At 42.5% G+C, this 18,074-nt stretch overlaps 1 protein-coding gene across 1 annotated transcript in view; it reads left to right on the top strand.

The window, feature by feature from the left end:
- Nucleotides 1-18,074, top strand: part of hiw (MYC binding protein highwire) — a 266,470-nt gene that overhangs the window by 24,806 nt on the left and 223,590 nt on the right. The window contains exons 7-16 of the mRNA XM_050182883.3: nucleotides 270-326; nucleotides 480-579; nucleotides 999-1,063; nucleotides 1,253-1,394; nucleotides 3,232-3,308; nucleotides 3,453-3,657; nucleotides 4,070-4,237; nucleotides 5,512-5,667; nucleotides 16,598-16,865; nucleotides 17,735-17,961. Coding sequence (XP_050038840.1) covers nucleotides 270-326; nucleotides 480-579; nucleotides 999-1,063; nucleotides 1,253-1,394; nucleotides 3,232-3,308; nucleotides 3,453-3,657; nucleotides 4,070-4,237; nucleotides 5,512-5,667; nucleotides 16,598-16,865; nucleotides 17,735-17,961 — 1,465 coding nt within the window. The remainder of the gene's footprint in view (nucleotides 1-269; nucleotides 327-479; nucleotides 580-998; nucleotides 1,064-1,252; nucleotides 1,395-3,231; nucleotides 3,309-3,452; nucleotides 3,658-4,069; nucleotides 4,238-5,511; nucleotides 5,668-16,597; nucleotides 16,866-17,734; nucleotides 17,962-18,074) is intronic.

Genomic DNA, 18,074 nt, shown 5'->3' with positions numbered 1-18,074 from the left:
GTTTCTGGAGCTCTGCTTTGTGCAAGCAGTTGTACAGATTCCTTTCATAAAGATGCACGCAATTATGTATGCTTTATATGCACAGAACCTTTTTTTTTTTCTGTTTGTGAGGGTTCGTAATATAGTGGTGTGTGTTATAAATAAGGGGAAGGCAAGGGAGGGGGGGAGAGGAGGAAGTTTATATGGTAAGTCCTGAGCTATCTGCTGCTCATTGAGATGGTCATGTATCGTCATGTTCAGTGTTGCACTTTCGCTTCTACATTTTCAAGGGGGAGCTCATTACTAGTCAACAGCTGGATGGAACAGGGTGGATCGGCATTGTACAGGTCAGTTGGTATACTCGGCTTTTTACATCTGTTATGCAGAAATCGCCTGTTGGACTTAACTCTTTGCAGTATGAAAGCTTTGCCGCATTCTATATACTTCTGTACTCACAGCTGGAAGGCTTGCTAACTGTATTCATTTGTCATCTCCCACAGGATTACCTTTACATCCACCATTCCTTAGGTCGAATTAATGAATTTTTAAAAGTGGACAAGCACACACTTCAAGTGGAAGGTGTTGTCACCCTTGAAGAAGGTCAGCATGCTTTCTCAAGTATTCATGCACATGTTTCAGCATGAGGACTTGCGCTGAAATGAGTTGAATTTTTTTGTCACATGACTATTTTTTTAGGTTTCTTTAAGGGTGTTTAAATAGTATGTTGAAAACTTTGCTGAAGGCATCAATTAAAAAGTGTGCTTGCTCATTGTATACTTATAGTTATTAAGCTTCTGCACAAAATGCTCTATTCAAGACACAAGTAGTGTTTGCTGCTGTGTTGATACGTGTTTGCTGTACAAGTTAAATATTGAGGGCCAGCAGCTTCTTGCAGGTCATATTGGAGGTGCATATAGGTAATGTCATGCGTGCCAGGCCAGTTATTGCGCTGTTTTGTTAGCTAAATTTTGTGATTGGGATGATTGCGCATAAACTTCAATACACTTGCAACATTTCAGATTCAGGCCAGAGTGTGTACTTCAGTGATGGAGAGTTTCTAGGCTTGATAACAGCCATGCGAGATGTAAGTCCTTGCATTACCTCTTCCGATTGTATGTTTTCTTTTTCTCCTTTTTTCTAGAGATGTCGTGCATGTTTATTACAGTGTTAAAACGTTTCAGCCTTGCTTTGTTTTTTCTAAATCAGTGAGGTCTAATAATTATGGCTTGTTTCCAGGACTTCAGCTAATTGACAGTTTGTGGCGTTATTGCAGGATGGCTTTGTGATCCGCACATTTCGGCCATCAGCCCTGCCTATGACCTGTTCGGTAGAACTGAATTTAAAGTTGGCACGTAAATGTGTTGAAATCTTTGGATCTGGTGTCTTCAATGAAGAAGCTGAAGGCTGCCTTCTTGGTAAGGCTGTAGGAACTTTTGCTCTTCTTCAAAAATTTTGCTATCTTTGCTTTTTCAAATCAAATCAAACTTATTCATTACAAAAAAGGAAACGGTTACATTCTTGTTTTACAGACAAAGGTCCCAAAGTCGAAGACTGTTACTGAGACCCTCGGTGGCTAATTATAAGAAAAAATTACATAGGTGGCAGGACAGAAATAAAATTTACAAACTGTACACTGAGAGAAACAAACAAATAAAGTGCAACAACAGAAACGTGATTAGGACTACAATGTACAGTATTACTATGAACAAATAAATACAAAATCGGTGTACAACAGAACCTTTAAATTATTTAAAGAAGGAATGGAATGAAATAGAGAAAAATATATTTGGTAGAGCCAAATGAACATAAAGTACAAATATCAGTGTGCTAAAAATATACATATAAAAAATTTCAACAGACATAAAACGCAAAAGAATACATAAAAAGAAGCATTTATAAACAAAACAACTAAAGGCAACGGCAAGCATGTGAATAGCAAGACATAGGAAAAACAGTGATAAGAATAAATAAATAAAACATTTGGAACCATAATTGCATCAATGCGTCAAAAGGAAATCTTTAAGGGATTTTTTGAAGGCATAGAACGAAGGGAGTGATTTTATGTTTGATGGTAAGCGATTCCATAAAGATATGCCAGCAAAAGCTAATGTTAGTTTACCATAATTGGTACGAACACGAGGCAGTAAAAAATTTCTGTTAAAGGCAAACCTAGTTATATTGTAGTTATGTGAATCATTTTAAGTCGATGAATTCGTAAAGCAATTGGTTGTTAAGTTACTTGGAAAATAAGATGGTTAAGTTATATTGAAGCAAGTTCACGGTCATTAAAATGAGGTTTTGATGGAGCAAAATGGATGCATTTGACTGGCGAGGACTGCTATTAATGATACGAATGGCTTGATCTTGTAAATGCTGGACTGATGACAGGTGACAATTGTACGTGTTGCCGCAGGCAGTGATTCCATAGGTTATATGACTGAATAAAAGCAAAGTAAAGCGATAAAAGAGCTGTTTGTGAAAAGAAGGCGCGGGCTTTTATTAGAGCGTGAGTGCCAAATGCCGTTTTTTTCTTAATATTGATAATGTTGGAGTTAAATTTGAGGTTAGCATCCAGGAAAACGCCAAGGAATAGAACCAAGTCACTGGCTGGAATTTGATGAGCACCAAGTGTTAACACTAGAGGAGAAGTTAGGACCCTGTGACCATCGCTATTGAATATTATATATTTAGTTTTCTCGGGATTAATAATTAGGTAATTACAGTGACACCATTCTATAATGTCACTTTGTGCAGCATTTAACTTTGATATTAATGAGATTAACTATGTGTCTGATAATGATAAGGAGGTGTCGTCGGCGTATAAAATGCAGTGAGATGAATGTAAAAGGCCGGGTAGGTCATTAATGTAAATAATAAAAAGTGATGGACCGAGAATAGACCCCTGGAGTACGCCTAGATTAATTATTTGTTTGAGAAAGGGCACCAGCTACAGAAACCACGTACTGCCTATCCAACAAATAGCTTTTTAATAGAGTTAAGGCGGGACCAGTTATACCGTATGCTTCAAGTTTGTTGAGCAAAATGCTGTGATTAATCGTGTCAAAAGCTTTGCTGAAATCTAAAAAGACAGAGCCAGCGAATTTACCACAATCTATATACCATAATATATATGACAGCTGGCATTTCAAGCTTGCTCCTTATTTTTGCATAAGCACTAGCTGGTTTGCCCAAGGATGAGGAGTTTATTTTATGGTTCCTCACTTTATGCTTCTTGCACTACACTTTTGGCAGACTTGGGATGTGAAGAGGAGCCTGTGATCATCACCAGTGGAAAAGAATTTGCTCTTGTGAAGACAGCCTCTGGAAAGGTTAAACCATTTTCTTGCGATGTACCAGATGTGGAGAAACAGTGCATGAGAGAGCAGTAACTCTGGCTTCTTTGATGCCAGGAACATGTGCATGTAATGCACCCGCTTGCTACTTCTGCAACTTTAGGCCATGTGTTCACGCAGATCCTGTACACAGGCAATGCTCAGAGCCTTGGCATCAAGCAGACTGGTACTGCAGCTGACAAGTGGGCTGAACTGCCCATCACAAAATGCCCCAAGATGACAGAATGCTCAGTGGGGCATGATGGCACCCACGCACTTCTGGTTTCTGAGAATGGGGCAGTGTTCTTTGTGGGTGCTGCCCGACGAGGGGAAGATGGAGATGTTGGTAAGCCTACCCTTCTTGGGTTATGTGCATAGCAAGTTACACAAACAAGAACATGGTAAAAACATAAACAGACATTGAGGCTGCTCTCTGAAACTGGGCTTAACATGTTCAGTGAGTAGGTAGTCTCAACGTAAGCCAAAGTGTGCCAAGTACATTTGCATGCACTGACTTTCTAAAGCTGAAGAGGAAGGTTCTTCTTTCTCATTTCCTCGTGCACTCGGTGCTACCATTACCTTCAATGGGTATCGATAGTGCAGCACTAGGTGCCGTTTGGTTGTAGCTATCCCAACTACATTTTGAGAAGTTATTACATTAACAGGATTTGCATGTGGGGAAGGCAAGATTTAGGAGAGGTAACAATGTAAAGAACACCTCTTACAAATATTCCACATTCCGACTGTTGTCCTTGCAGGAAAAGGCAGGCGTCAGCCTAAGCCTATGAAGCCCAAGAAGATGTTGAAGATGGAAGGTCACTTTGTTGTAGCATCTGCCTGCAATAATGGTACCAGTGCCTTGGTCACTCGCAGTGGGGAGCTGTTTCTTTTTGGGAAGGACAGCAGCCATGCTGATCGCATGACAGGTGCGTGCTTTCAGTCCTCGTTTCTTTTTTCGTGACCTGATCTGAGACCTGTTCGGATGGGGCACTTTCTCTATGTATTGTGGTATACTGACGGCAATGCTTTCACCTTAGAAGGGGAAAACTGTTTAGCAATTTCTCACACTCTTCGTTGAAAGTACTAAGGGTTTGTTTGCTTGCTGTTCTTAGTGATGATTCAGCAGTGACACTGCCTGCTTGTTCTCACCAACTCCCTGGCCACATGGCCGCTTCTGGGATTCTGCAGAGGCTGTGTTGCTAGACCACGCCATCAGCTTTCACCACTGCAGCCGTACATACTTCTAGCTGACCTCCAACATTGAGACAGCAAAACATGACTTGAAAAGAATTATTGGTGCAAAAGCATCAAATGGCCCTTTGAGCGAAAAAGCCGGCATCTGTCGTATGCAGCAGCAGAATGGCAAGTAAATTCTTATTGGCTGCGGCGCAGCGTTACAAGCAGTCGAAAGGGAACAGCTGCTGCTACAGTAGAGCTCCATGTGTTGTGTGAGGGGGAGTGCATCACTGAAATGCCACGTCCCCCTCTCTCGCTATCGGAAGCCTGTGTTATCTGCGCATTCCTTGCCTGTGCAAGCTCTCGCTTGCATTCTAACTGCGCCTCAGTAAGGCCAATATCTAAATGCGCTCACTTGCCCGTGAGGAGTTCATAACTCGAAGGGCCACTCAGCAGCGATCAAGTGGACATTAATGCTTTCGCATTGACAACTCAAAAGATGTGCTTAGGTGTACTCGGATTTTTTTTGTGTATTACTGGCTAAAATAACTGTGCAAAGAAATTGTGGTCTATTTGAGTGAGGTACACACAAGGTAACTTGTATCTTATAATTACTTATTGATAATTATGTTTCAGAGCAAAAATTCGGGACTTCGATGCATGTTTCATTGCTGGTGGTTCTTTGACACTTGATACTGAGCACGCCACTGCACGCCATTGCTGCCTGAAAATGGTTGTTGAAGTCTCCATTACAGCTTCGCTGTAAAAAGACGCGGAGCACCATTCATGTCTTTTGAAGGTGACAACAGTGAAAAAAACATTTAGTAACTTTTTTTTTATTAGAATGTATTGCTGTCGTCATCTCTATAGTAATAAAGTCTTGCTATGAGAGTGTTGTATAGCTTGTGCATTGTTGGTCTGACATACTTGCATATATCTTAGCATCTTTACTTTGATTACTGAGTTACAACGGTAAAGTGGCATTTGTCACTGGTTTGACACTTCATTTGTGGTGTTTTGGCAGGTCTAGTGACAGGCTTAAAGGATGTGGCTGTCAGTCAGGTGGCCCTAGGAAAAGCTCATGTCGTGGCCTTGACAACTGATGGCCGTATTTACACTTTTGGCATCAACCATCGTGGCCAGTGCGGCCGTGAGTTTTCCTATTCATCGAGCAAAGATGGTGAGTGCACTTTTTATCTTCAGTAAGCTTTATATCCTATCAGAAAGAAAAATTGCTGTCGCAATATCTTTTCAAATATTATTACTGGCTGGTTCGTTACAAAGGTGAAAAGCTTAGTCTTTGCCTAAACTTATTCATTGCTTAATCATCATGATCAGATGTGCACATGAGCATGTACTATACATAAGTGGACAAAATGGCATCCCCTGAAGTTTGTTGAGTTGAAAGGCACTTTCATTTACCTAAACATGTAGCAGGCACTGCACTTTAAATTATGACATCTCAGATCATCTGAAGAATTGTACTTAACAGGTGTTTCTTTTCTATACTTATAACAAAATATTCTTGTGCTTGTTACTGTCAGTTTCTGTAATACTAATAGAAACCAAAATGATTAAGTCATTAACAGGCATTGACAGACCTTATGAAAGTGGAGGCAATAGAATGGAGAGTGACACTTCTTGCTACACGACACAATAAGTAGAGCAACGTAAGAGTGGATGTCCTTGCCATTCTGAACATTTATCTTCAGAAGAGCAGTGTTAGCGGAATCAATTGGGTATGGCAGTGAAATGAGCAGGTGCACAGCAACAACATTGTCAATGACTATAGATACGTTCGATTCACCTGCACTACCTGAACCAGTTCATGAAGTGCTGCACCGTGCCATTTGTTTCAGCGGTGCAGCAATAGCGCTCTCTGAACCATGCCGTTCATTTTAAAAGGTGCAGGAAAGGTGCAGGGCTGGTTCACGATTGTGCTGCGCCCGCTCTACTGTCGGTGCCAACTTGGTGCAGACATACAGGTGCGCAGCAGCAGCGCAGCAGACGATACAGCACACATGCACAAGGGCCATTAAAACGCCTAAAAACTTGCTGCTTATGTATGTCTGCAATGTCTAAGCAAGTATATTTACGCCTCGGAAGCTATTCAGGATCTCTCAAACTTACGCACTTTGCACATTAGTTGGAAAAATACATAACACCTGCACCCCGTCTGCACCTTGGCATTTGTTTAGAGTGTCAGGGTGTGCTTGCATCGCAGAAATTGAGCTGCGCAATTTCTGAACTTCTTGTGAACCGCTGTGAACTGTTTCACAGTGGTACAGGCAAATCGAATGGACCTTATAGCAAGTCAGACATTAGAAGAGGTGCACTGGCAAAAACAACACTGTATTTTTCCGCGTATGACCCGCTATTGCCTATAACCCACACCCCCTTTACAACAGCCCGTAAAGAAAAATTTGTGCACAGCCCTGGGAAAAAGTTGACAGTCAGTTAAGTATCCTTACATGATTCAAATGCGAAAGCATGAGGACTTGTCTAGGCTATCACCTTAAATTAAAACTGCGTCTAAATCCACCTTGCTCTAATTTGTACCAACATTAATCCACTTTAATCCACCGTAATCCATTTTTGCAAGTGGGCCAGGTTGCTTTTTTGGGTGTGGGCCAGGACGTCTGTTCGACGCCATGGGTTTTCACTGTGGCAGTTTGCCGTGCGAACTGCAGCAGGTCCAGCGCTGGCAATGTGACGTCATCTCTTGGTCATGTGGGTTTTGGTACTATTGTAGAGTACTGCTGGATGCCGGATTTCTCGCTTCGTGGGGCATTTAATGCTTTTGCATTAATAACTGCAAACCGTAAAACAACGCTCAAATCTTTGCAAAAACAGTCTCTATTCACGGATGCACGATTCATCCACGTCGTATGTTCGGGCAGTCTCTCTGTCCCTTCCCCCCTTTTGTCTTTGGTGATGCTGATAGAGCTGGATTCACACGACGGACGTTATTGCAGACAAATAAATCACGTGACACAGAATGTGAATCAGATCACTTCGCACCTAACATTCACACGACAGAGGATGACAGTGCGGACCGAGCAGCTGTTGCATGGGCAATAGCGTCGGAGCAAATGTGGTTGAGCTGAAAATACCAAGGGAGCGCCATGGGAGTGGGCGACATGTGATCACATGATATGCAATCTACAATCGCAAACTCAAATTGCGATCAGTATGCAGGGGTGGGGAGAGGTTGAAGTTCCCTAGGAGATAACAGAACCTTGAATGGCAGAGAACTTTGCTTTTAGGTGTGGCTTTATAGTAGTGTGCGCCATAACGTCGTGAAGCCACACTTCAAGGCAAAATTTGCATATTTATTTATTTATTTCAAATACTCTCAAGTTCAGATGGCGTTACAGAGAGGAGTGGGAGAGAAAAAAAATATACATATGCAGTTGGTTCAAGAAGAAGCACTATAAACAGCAGATTTGAATTTGCCAGAGTCTGAAATAAGAACAATGGTGGCAGGGAGGCGGTTCCAGTCAGAGCTTGACCTAGGGATGAAAGAATCACTAAACATATTCGTATGAGAAGCAGGAACTTCTACTTTATGCTTGTGATCCAACCTGGATGAAGGTAAGGTGGGTAGAGGAAAGACAGCTTTTTCAAAACAGGGTTATATTGGTAAACTTTATGGAAGAGGCAAAAACGGGAACACTTGCGACGTACTGAAAGATCTGAAAGATCTTTAAACTGATCTTCATTGACGTGACGCTGGCATGATGTGAATAATTGGAAAGAATGAAACGAGCAGCTCTTTTCTGAATACATTCAAGTGTGTTAATAAGGGTGAGCTGACAAGGGTCCCAAATAGCAGATGCGTATTCCAGTTTCGGTCTAACAAGTGTTCTATAAAGAGAGTTTAAGAGAAGATGGTGCAGAGCGAAAATTCCCACAGAGATAAAGATAACCAAGCATGCGGTTAGCGTTGTTATAAATGTAGTCTACGGGGGTGCGCCATGATAGATTGTTAGCGGTTTGAACTCTGAGGTACTTGTAGCATGTTACGGGTGACAAGGGATAACCGTTAAGGATATAGTTGTACGCAGGGTGTTAGAACGACAAATCACATGCATGACTTTGCATTTTTCAGTATTTAATGTCATGCACCATTTAGAACACCACTGTGACACATTATTAAGATTGGGTGTAAGTTTACTAATGCCATATGAGTCAGTAATTTTATTATAGAGAATGCAGTCATCAGCAAACATTTTAATAGATGAAAAACTGAGGCAGTTCGGAAGGTCGTTAATATAGATTAGAAACAGGAGTGGTCCGAGAACTGAACCTTGGGGAACGCCTGAAATTACAGGGGTAGGACTTGACAAGAATTATTTTCAAGTACACACTGAGTCCTATTAGAAAGCAAACTCTTAGTCCAGTAGAATACTTCTTCATTTATGTTAAGTTCAGCTACTTATGAGAGGAGTAAGTCATGTGAGACAGTATCAAAGGCTTTAGCAAATATACAGTCACTATCAACTCATTCATTAGTGAAAGTTCATTAGTGAAGGTTAAAAGTTGTGTTTCACAAGAGAAATGTTTTCGAAAGCCATGCTGAGCAGTGTTGAAAAACGAGTTAGACTCTAGGAGCTCTGCTAAGTTAGAATATATGATATGTTCTAATAACTTGCATGGTATGCTTGGCAATGAAATGGGCCGGTAATTAGGAGAGCGCATGTTACCTGATTTGTGGACTGGAACCACCTTGCCTACTTTCCACTCGTCTGGAAGAATGGAGCACTTCAATGATTGTGAAAAGCTTAGACAAAATAACTGAAGAAAAACTGCAGTGCACCTGATCATTTTAGAACTTAAAGAATCAGGCCCACACGACGAGGAAAGCTTTAATTTCTGTATTAGACAACTAACACAGACAGAATCCACAAGAATTGTATCCATCGGTAAAAACCTGATAGTTAGACGTGTACTGAACAGCGATTGGGGTAGGGCTGTTAAAATGGGAAGCAAACAATTCATTTAAAATGTCGCAGCATTGTTCAGGAGAAACGGATGCACCGTTGCTTAGCTCGAGGTGTAAAGATTGTGTCTCGCTGCCTTTTATTAGGCTCCAGAACTTCTGTGGGTTTGTGTGAAGGATAGAAGGCAATGTAACATCCAAGTAATATTGTTTTGCACTAGATGCAGTGGTATTGTACTCTGTTTCAACAGCATGATAATGTGACCAGTCATTAGTAGTATTCTTTTCTTTTTCATGATGAAAAGTTCGCTTTTTTCTGTTGCGTAGCCATTTTAAATAGACGTAACTTTCTTTTGAGGCTCAAAGCACTCAATCAAAAACATAAGAAAGGGGGTTAACCTCTGCTCAATCAAAAAGAGTAATTTATTTTTATATAAAAGCCAATTCACTCCAACCGAACGCTGCTGAAAGCTTTGCATGTATTCTGTAAAAAAATTTTCCATTTCAGTAGCGATAGACACCATATCCGCTTTATTATAAATGTGAATGATTTTGATACTTTTTGCAGACTGAACACGCGTCCGCGAAGAAAAGTTAAGCGCCACATGGTCACTGAGTCCTTGGAAATAAGTTAGGCAGGAAACTTTGTCGGAGTGCGTAGTGAAGATTAAATCCAGGATGCTGGCCAATGAGGCAGAGATACGAGTAGGATTGAGCACAAGTTGTGTAAGATTAAAATCCGAGTAGACGTTAACAAACTGTGAACTCACTGCAGAAAAACGCTTAAGGGAAACCGAATCATTCTGTCATGTGATATCTGGGAAATTGAAGTTGCCCAAAATCCCACATCCCAACATTACTGTTAAAATTTTCAATTTTTGGTGTGGGTTATACGCACAAATGTACATGGTATTCTGTGGGAGTGCATGGAAGGTAACAATAGGAACCACAGCAGCAGCAGCGTTCGGAAGTCTGGTTGTGCTGGTAGCAGCATTTTATGGCATTGAGCTGAGAAGGTCGACAACAAGAACATCACGAGCTGCAATGGACCAGGACTGAGGTTACCTGCAGCAAAGTAGCTTTTGCAAATTCAAGATAATAAGGCAAAGTAATGAGAGGTGATGGAGTAGCTACAACAGCCAGACTTTCGAAATTGTATGTTTGCTAAGGAGTTTTGGAAGGATGTTGTGGACAATCCATATGTCCATAATTTATTGTCTAAATCCTTGAGTTATCGTTGAGAAACATGCACTAAAGGGGCCCTAAACCAGTTTTTATCAAAGTGGAGAAATGAATTTGAAGTTAAAATAGGCTATTTCAGAAACATTGAAAGCATATTTAGCGCCAGCAAACAAATATGCTTTCAATTTACCAACACGCCCAACAAATGGCAATTGCAATTTCAGAAACACTTTGCCACAAAAAGTACTTCAATGCTTTCAGCAGAAATGGAGTTATTCGTAATCAAACACGTCCTTCGCGGTGCTTCCGCTCCTTCTTCAGTGCCTTGCACTGCGAAAGGCTATGGTGGAGCGGGGCGTGCTTACAATGCTCCACCTACTGAGCGTCATTATGGTACGCAGTGAAAATTTGAATTTGGATTTTAACGCAGATGCCACTACTTCCGATTTTGGTGCCTTCGACATGCCAAACATAAGCCAAATGTGGTTGTCTTCAGTGAGCCACAATGCACTTAACCAGTGGACTCGATGCGGCTGTGGTATTTATGCTACGTAATAGACCGCAGCTACATGCAACTGTAGTGCACAGCGTTTGCTTTGTGCACCACAGGGTTTGAGTGCGTGCTCGGGCTCATTTGCTTGTCTGGTTGTATACGTGGTGCGGATCGGCTTTGTCCTCCACCACCTTGACCGACGGATAGTAGCCACATGTAGCCTGCGCATTTTGAAGCACTATCAATAAGTCTGCCAAACCATCTAACTAGGAGCTGCCAGGAGTCAGCGCACGCTGGCAAATGTGTGTGTGGTCTGACTTTAAATTTCGCGTGGTTCGAGGCTAGTTGACTGTTCAGTGTTCAAAAATAGTTGAAATTAGTGAGACCTGACTTTATGACACTGATAAGCAGGGTGGCCAAAGTATAATTCCTACGTGGGCGACCGCGGCCGAGCATGAGCAGGTGATAGTCTGCTTCTTCCAGCAGTACTGTATTTACTCACATAATGATCGCACTTGCGTAATGATCGCACCCCTGAATTTTGTTGTCAAAATTAGATTTTTTTTATTTGCTGTGTAATGATCGCACCCCGAACTTGCCACAGCGATATGTCGTGGGCCAAGTCTAGCTAATAATGATCGCGCTTACCATCTCTTGAATGCTATGTGAATGACTCTTCAAGACAAACCAAGCAGTCTGCATGCACCAAACATTCTTAAGCAGATGCCCCATTTTATTCCTTTCATCACTTTCTGCACTTCCATGACAAAACAAAAAAGCTACAACCGAACTTGCCTTTATTATGTGTAAGCTTTATAATAGTTGTGGTCAACAACAACAAAAAAGGTGCCTTTCGATTCTTCTCGTCTGCACTCACGAGCATGCAACAAATTGCGAGCGGCAACGATAGTAACCACGTTTACACAGATACGTTAGAAGTGTACCCTATTCATAAGCCAACGCTTGTAACGCAGCTAAGATATTCGCCCACCCTTAGCGGAAACGTGTCATATTAGGATAGTAGTGAAGAGAAATGCTGCAGTTTCTGCAGCATGCCCGCCATGTGTTTCTATGTCACTGGCAGCTAAGCGCGCCCATCTGTTTCTGTCCCCTCAAAGTGGACATGGCTACGTTATTGCCGCAAACTTGCCAATATTAACGATAGATTCATTACTGATACGGAAGAAACTGTTTCAATGCACGTAATGCACTCACAAGACGAAAAAAAAAAAAAATCGCGTTCGGCTTGCTCTGTCGGCCGCCATTCTTGTTTTGGTGTTCCGCACTACATATAGTGGCAACCACCTGTTTGTTGACCTGTTGTCATCCCGCAGCAAATGCGGTATGAACAAAATGTTTTTTTTTTCTCTTTTCGTGGGAAATTTAACCCGCGTAATGATCGTACCCATGAATTTGTGTCAATTTCCGTGACAGAAAAGTGTGATCATTATGCGAGTAAATACGGTATGTATAATTATTATCGAAATTCGACAGCAAGTTTTTTCTTACTTAATCCTGTTTATTAAACTACGTCAATAAGTATGCGCAGTAACAATAGGAACAAGCGCACTGATTGAAACACCCTTCTTGATTGATGTCAGTTATTGGCCAATAGCAGCAGCATATGGAAATCTGCTATACAGTCTATGCTCATTACAACGGACCCACGTACAGCATACTTTAGGATATAACGGACCATACTTCAACCTTAGTTTGCTCTACCTATTTTATTAATGCAGCGAAGTTAGATATTAACGAACCTCCCTACAACAGACTATCAGCTGCAGCGGACAAAGCTAGCGGCAATTTTTGTCAAAATTAGGCATATAAAACGGACTTTTGCCTTGTCGAAACAGGCTGACAACTGACTTGCGAGGGTCAGCCAACAATCACGGCTCAATATCGCGCACGCGAGGGAGGAAGGCAGGGCGGAGGAGTCTTCTTTTGGAGGAGTCTTCTAACGTCTTCTTTTGCTCACGAGGCATGGGGGAGGAGGGTAGGGGAGAGAGAGGGGGTTCTACTGCGGCGGTTGTAGGTGACTGCTGCTCACGGCGAGGCCGGGTGTTTCTATTTATGCCCAAGCCCAGTGCTAGACCGCTGCGTCACCATGCGCCGGTCACATGTACCACGTTTCTAGGTACTTTTTCCCCGAAGTGCCACGGCGAGCGCCACAGATCCTTGTAGGTACTAGGTGGGACTAGGGAGATGTTATGTCTGGGCGCACAGTCTGTTCACCCAGCTGTCGCTGAGAAAAAATTGGTTTTTCAAAACATACCGCCTAGGCTATTTCGAAATAAGAGTTGTGTGTGGAAGCTGAAGTAACACTGGATGAAATTTTTCAGTCTGGATAAGGGGATAAAGGGGTATGATAAGAAGCTGGTCGTGGTGTGTGAGGCACTTCGATCTACAAAAGCTGGGATAATCATGGGGCATGGAGGGTTTCTCGCACCACGAGCCACATCATCGCTGCGCTCAAGCGTCCTTCTTGACATCACTATCTTTCTTCCAGCTGAAACAATAGCAATGTGCTGGCGCCACACACAACGCATGTTAAACAAACTATCGTGCGACGTCCAGGAACACACACACACAAAATCAAGCAGTAACTCCTCTGGGAGTTAGACTAAGTATGCGTAAGCAGTGTAAGCATTCTGTCACTTGCTCATCTCCATGCGACCCAGTGTCGTTGCCAATGTTATGTAACTTGATTAAGCCAGTACTGACGACAGCTCAGTGGCAACACGAACTGGTGCCGACAGCGGCGCAAGAAACATTGATGATGCAAGTAAAGTACAGCAAATGGAGGGGCCAGGTGCACTGATTACTGTTTTGATCTTCATAAACCATTATCGCTCTTTAGCACCTTATCCATCCACATCAAACCATTAATTGAAACGTGAACGTACTCAGGCGGCTGCTTCTTATGGCACTGCTGCGCGGGCCGCAGCTTGAAAGTGATCTGCGATTCCCACAAGGAGTGCCAACTGCTCATAGCTTAGCACGCTGTGTTCTCACCGCTTACTTAGTATTGAAGAGACATGTGCGCCCGCAACTTGACAGTGATCTGCAAAAGTGACAGAGTGATGCGTTTGCTGAGAGCACCATCAGCACTGTGTTTTCGCTGCTTCGTTGCCGTTGAAGCGAGAGGCAGCGCAAAGGCAAATTTGCTCGCTGCTGCGGGCGCTATCTCGAAAGCGGTCGTCTTATTACGGGGCGGATGAAGGGACGGTTTTCTCGTTGGGTAAGGATACAAATGCTTATGCATTTAAAATTACAACTTACCTACGGCACCTAAACTCTGCGAATGCGGGCTGGCTCGAGTAGACTGCTTGTCTAGGCACAGCCAGGGATGCAAAACCAAATACCTAGAAGGATCTAGGGCGCGTGCCGTGGTGCTCAGGTGAAAAAGTACCTAGAAATGTAGTACCTGCGGGTGGCGCATGGCGGCAAAGCGGTCGAGCATTGGGCTTGGGCATAAATAGAAACACGTGGTGAGGCCATGCGTGCACCGTATCTTGAAAGCGATTTGTGATGTGGACAAAGTGCGCACAGTGCTGGTAGCTTCGTATGTGCTGTGCTTTCGATGTTTAGTTCGCGTTGAACTAACAGACAGCATGAAGGCCAATCCGCTCGCTGCTGCTACCGTGCTTCCTCACTGCAACGCTTTGACATCAACTTTCCGCAGTCATTGAGCAAGATGTTTTCATGTTTACCTGTGTGCCCATGACACCGTGCTTTTTAATTTGGTTAGTAAGTGAATGTTTACAACTTTATACGGCCGACAAAACTGCTATTCTTACTCCGCGTAGCTGTCTACTAATTTGCTATTGCAAACGATGCTTCGCCTTTCAGGCGAAACTGCGTCATTTCTTTGTTTGTTTTTTACTTTGGACATTCGTCATTCACTCTTCACAATGACATTGTTGCACATTGCGACCAAAGTTTTGAAGTGAGGTGTTTCTGATATTACGGACTTCGGTTAAACCTGACACTTTTTGCGGATTATCAGGGTCCATTGTAATGTGAGTCAACTGTATTATGAAATAAAGCGCTCAGAAAAGAATGAGGAGCAGAGTCTGTTGAAAAGAGAGTATTTGATAGAAAGGTGAGTGTACACTCCGCTTGTGAGCTCTCATGTGCCATGCACGACTACAAAGCTTGGTTGAGATGTTCACTGCAGTGCATGCCATCCGTGGACTGTTTTTTTTTTTCACCGAGCTTGGGGGGTGGTTCAGGACACCTATAAGGTGGTGGGGGGAAGAAGGGCAGGGGTACTTGTATGCTATCACATTCGTTAAGTGAACCGAGTGTGCCAAAGAGTTGATTTTTTTTGTTATACATTCTTGCAGAGCTACTAGTTCATAGGTATAACTTGTAACTCGGTGTAAATGATCCATGTTGCGTTTGAGCAAAAGAGTGCTAGCTGAAGAGATACAGGCATGAGACAGCTTTAGTATAGCCCACGCAAAGTCCTTGTGTATGCTATGAAATGGTGGGTCCAAATATGCTTATGCAGAACGCTATGAAGAGAGCTTTGCAGTTTACATATGCATGCTAACATTTGGATTTAGCTTTACTGGCTTTGTGTGGTTAGCATGGCTAGCATAATGACATGATGACACTTGGAAGCCTGCTTAGATTTGAATTTGGCCTCATTACTCGCTTCTCATCGCAGCAGCAAAACAAAAATGATGAAAAATCATCTTTGGCATAATTTTATCTCTCTTTGACGACTAAGTACTGGCAATGTTTTGTAGTCATTATTAAGATCAGCCATCTGTTCTGACGCTGTTGGGCCTAACAAAAGGCGCTTCCATTGCTGCTACTACATTTGGTGTTATACATCCATTTGCCATGAGGAAAGTTCTACTCAAGGTATCATCAAGAACATCTGCATAGTGTGGACGTAGCCATTTTGCATGTGTCTATATAAACAGTAGAAATGGTATATGAAAACTGTCTGTTAATCCACTGCATCATTTTGGTGCAAAATAGATTGTTAGCTTTGCTGCAGTGCCATCTTTGTCGCATTGAAAGGTTTGCCGTGGTAGGGCGATGCAGAAGAAAGAGCATGCTGAGCTGGCTGTAGTCATCGTCTGAATGCCTCTGCCATAAACCAATGTTCAATCTTGCATGTTCTATGTTTTGTACAGTAGTGTCTAAACAGTTCCTGTTCCTTGTAATTCTTTCAGAACTGACATTTTTATTACTGTTATGTGCCTGTAACCCACAATAGTGGTTGAGTGACTATGGCATTCTGCTGCTGAACACAGGGTCGCAGATTTGATTCCCGGTTTTCACAGCTTCATTACAATGTCATTCCAATGTAAGTACGCTTGTGCTGAGGCATTGGGTGCCGGATAAAGAACCCCAGGTGGTATAAGTTAATCTGGAACCCTTCAATAAGCTGCCTGTCGTCACCCCTGTGTTGCTTTGGTCTATGCTTTATCTGGTCAATCAGTAAGCATGAATGTTTTGTGCCTCTTGATGCAGTGCATCCCATGGCCTTGGTTGTGACTGGGTCGGTAAACCTGCTGCCAGGATCTGGCTCACGTGCTGGTAAGGCTGCTCACCATAATGGAGTTATCGTAGGAGAGGAAGAGGATGAGGACCTTGAATCTGAAGAGCAGGACATTATGTGTCCACCTGGCAAACACAGCTGGAAGGAAGCATTTTGCAAAGTGTGCACTGTTTGTGGAGAGTGCACAGGCTATGGGGCGAGCTGCATAGCCAGTGGACGACCTGAACGCAACCCTGGAACGTGAGTGTCACTAAATGTAGTGGTACGAGATGAGAAAGTCAGGAATTATTGATGAAGCCGCATTAATAGATCATACATCCTGTCTTTTTTTCTTCTTTTTTCTTTTGAGCATCCTGTATGCCCCTTCAAGTTATTCTTCATAAACCCTTCCCCTACCACTGATAAATATAGTCTTCATTAAGTAAAAATTAAGGGTATATGAATGTCCGAGATTTTGAATAATAGTAAAATATTTTTATTGTTCGCTTTGATTTGAAAACCAAGTATTCGAAGCTTTTGAATATTTTATATGATGTGAATATTTGAAACAAATTGAATTGTATTTAGCTGACTGATATGATTTGAACATTCAAAGTAAGGTTGTTTCTAGCACCTTTGTTCATGCAGATAATTGTGCAGTGTTGTTCAGTGAGCTGTATACGCAAACCTTTTCTCCTGAGGATTTTAATGGGAGATGTGATCTTGTGCAGGGTCAGGTTATATTCACACGAAATAGAATACGTGTTTGGTGCTTTATATGTCACTTGTAGTCAATGATTAATGAAATCAGTGCTCTTGAATGCCAGCTCACACCAGGTCAAATGGAGGACAGCATCAGTCTCGTCTGATGTTATTTGAATCACTATACAAAAAGCGGCAGCTTTGCACAGAGAAGGTGTTGAAAATACCTCGCCACATTTCTTATGCTTGTATAAGACTGTTTCAGTATGAAAAGGCATGGTTTAGAGTTCTCCTTGGGGATCGTTGTGAGACCTGGGGGCCTTCGAACCCCATTTTGAGAAATTACAGCCTGCATGCTGTCAGTCACTAATGCTAGCGGTATGATGGTCTATTGGTGGTATAATGCTATAGATTTCCTTGTTATTTAGGCTCTGTGGTTGTGGAAAGGGAGACTGTGGATGTTTGACCTGTGGCTGCTGTCGAGTGTGCGCTGCTGAAGATGACTATGACGCTGAGCTGGCTGCTTGGAACCGAGCGGCAGTGCCAGCTGTTGATGGTGGAGCGGCAGTTGGAGGAGCTGGTGTTGGTGGAGTGGGCAGTCCATTACTCGACAACAAGCAGGCCAAAGTGATAATCTTCGATATGCGATATGGAGGTGTGTATCAATTACTTGTGTATCGCAAGTATTGCATGTCATTTCCCGAAAAGACGTTTAGGGCAGTTCTTATACAGTTTACCGTAATTACTCGCATAATGATTGCACTCGTG

The sequence above is a fragment of the Dermacentor andersoni genome, chromosome 4, assembly GCF_023375885.2.
Source record: "Dermacentor andersoni chromosome 4, qqDerAnde1_hic_scaffold, whole genome shotgun sequence".
NCBI classification, from domain to species: domain Eukaryota; kingdom Metazoa; phylum Arthropoda; class Arachnida; order Ixodida; family Ixodidae; genus Dermacentor; species Dermacentor andersoni.
This window is presented reverse-complemented; position numbering and strand designations above follow the sequence as displayed.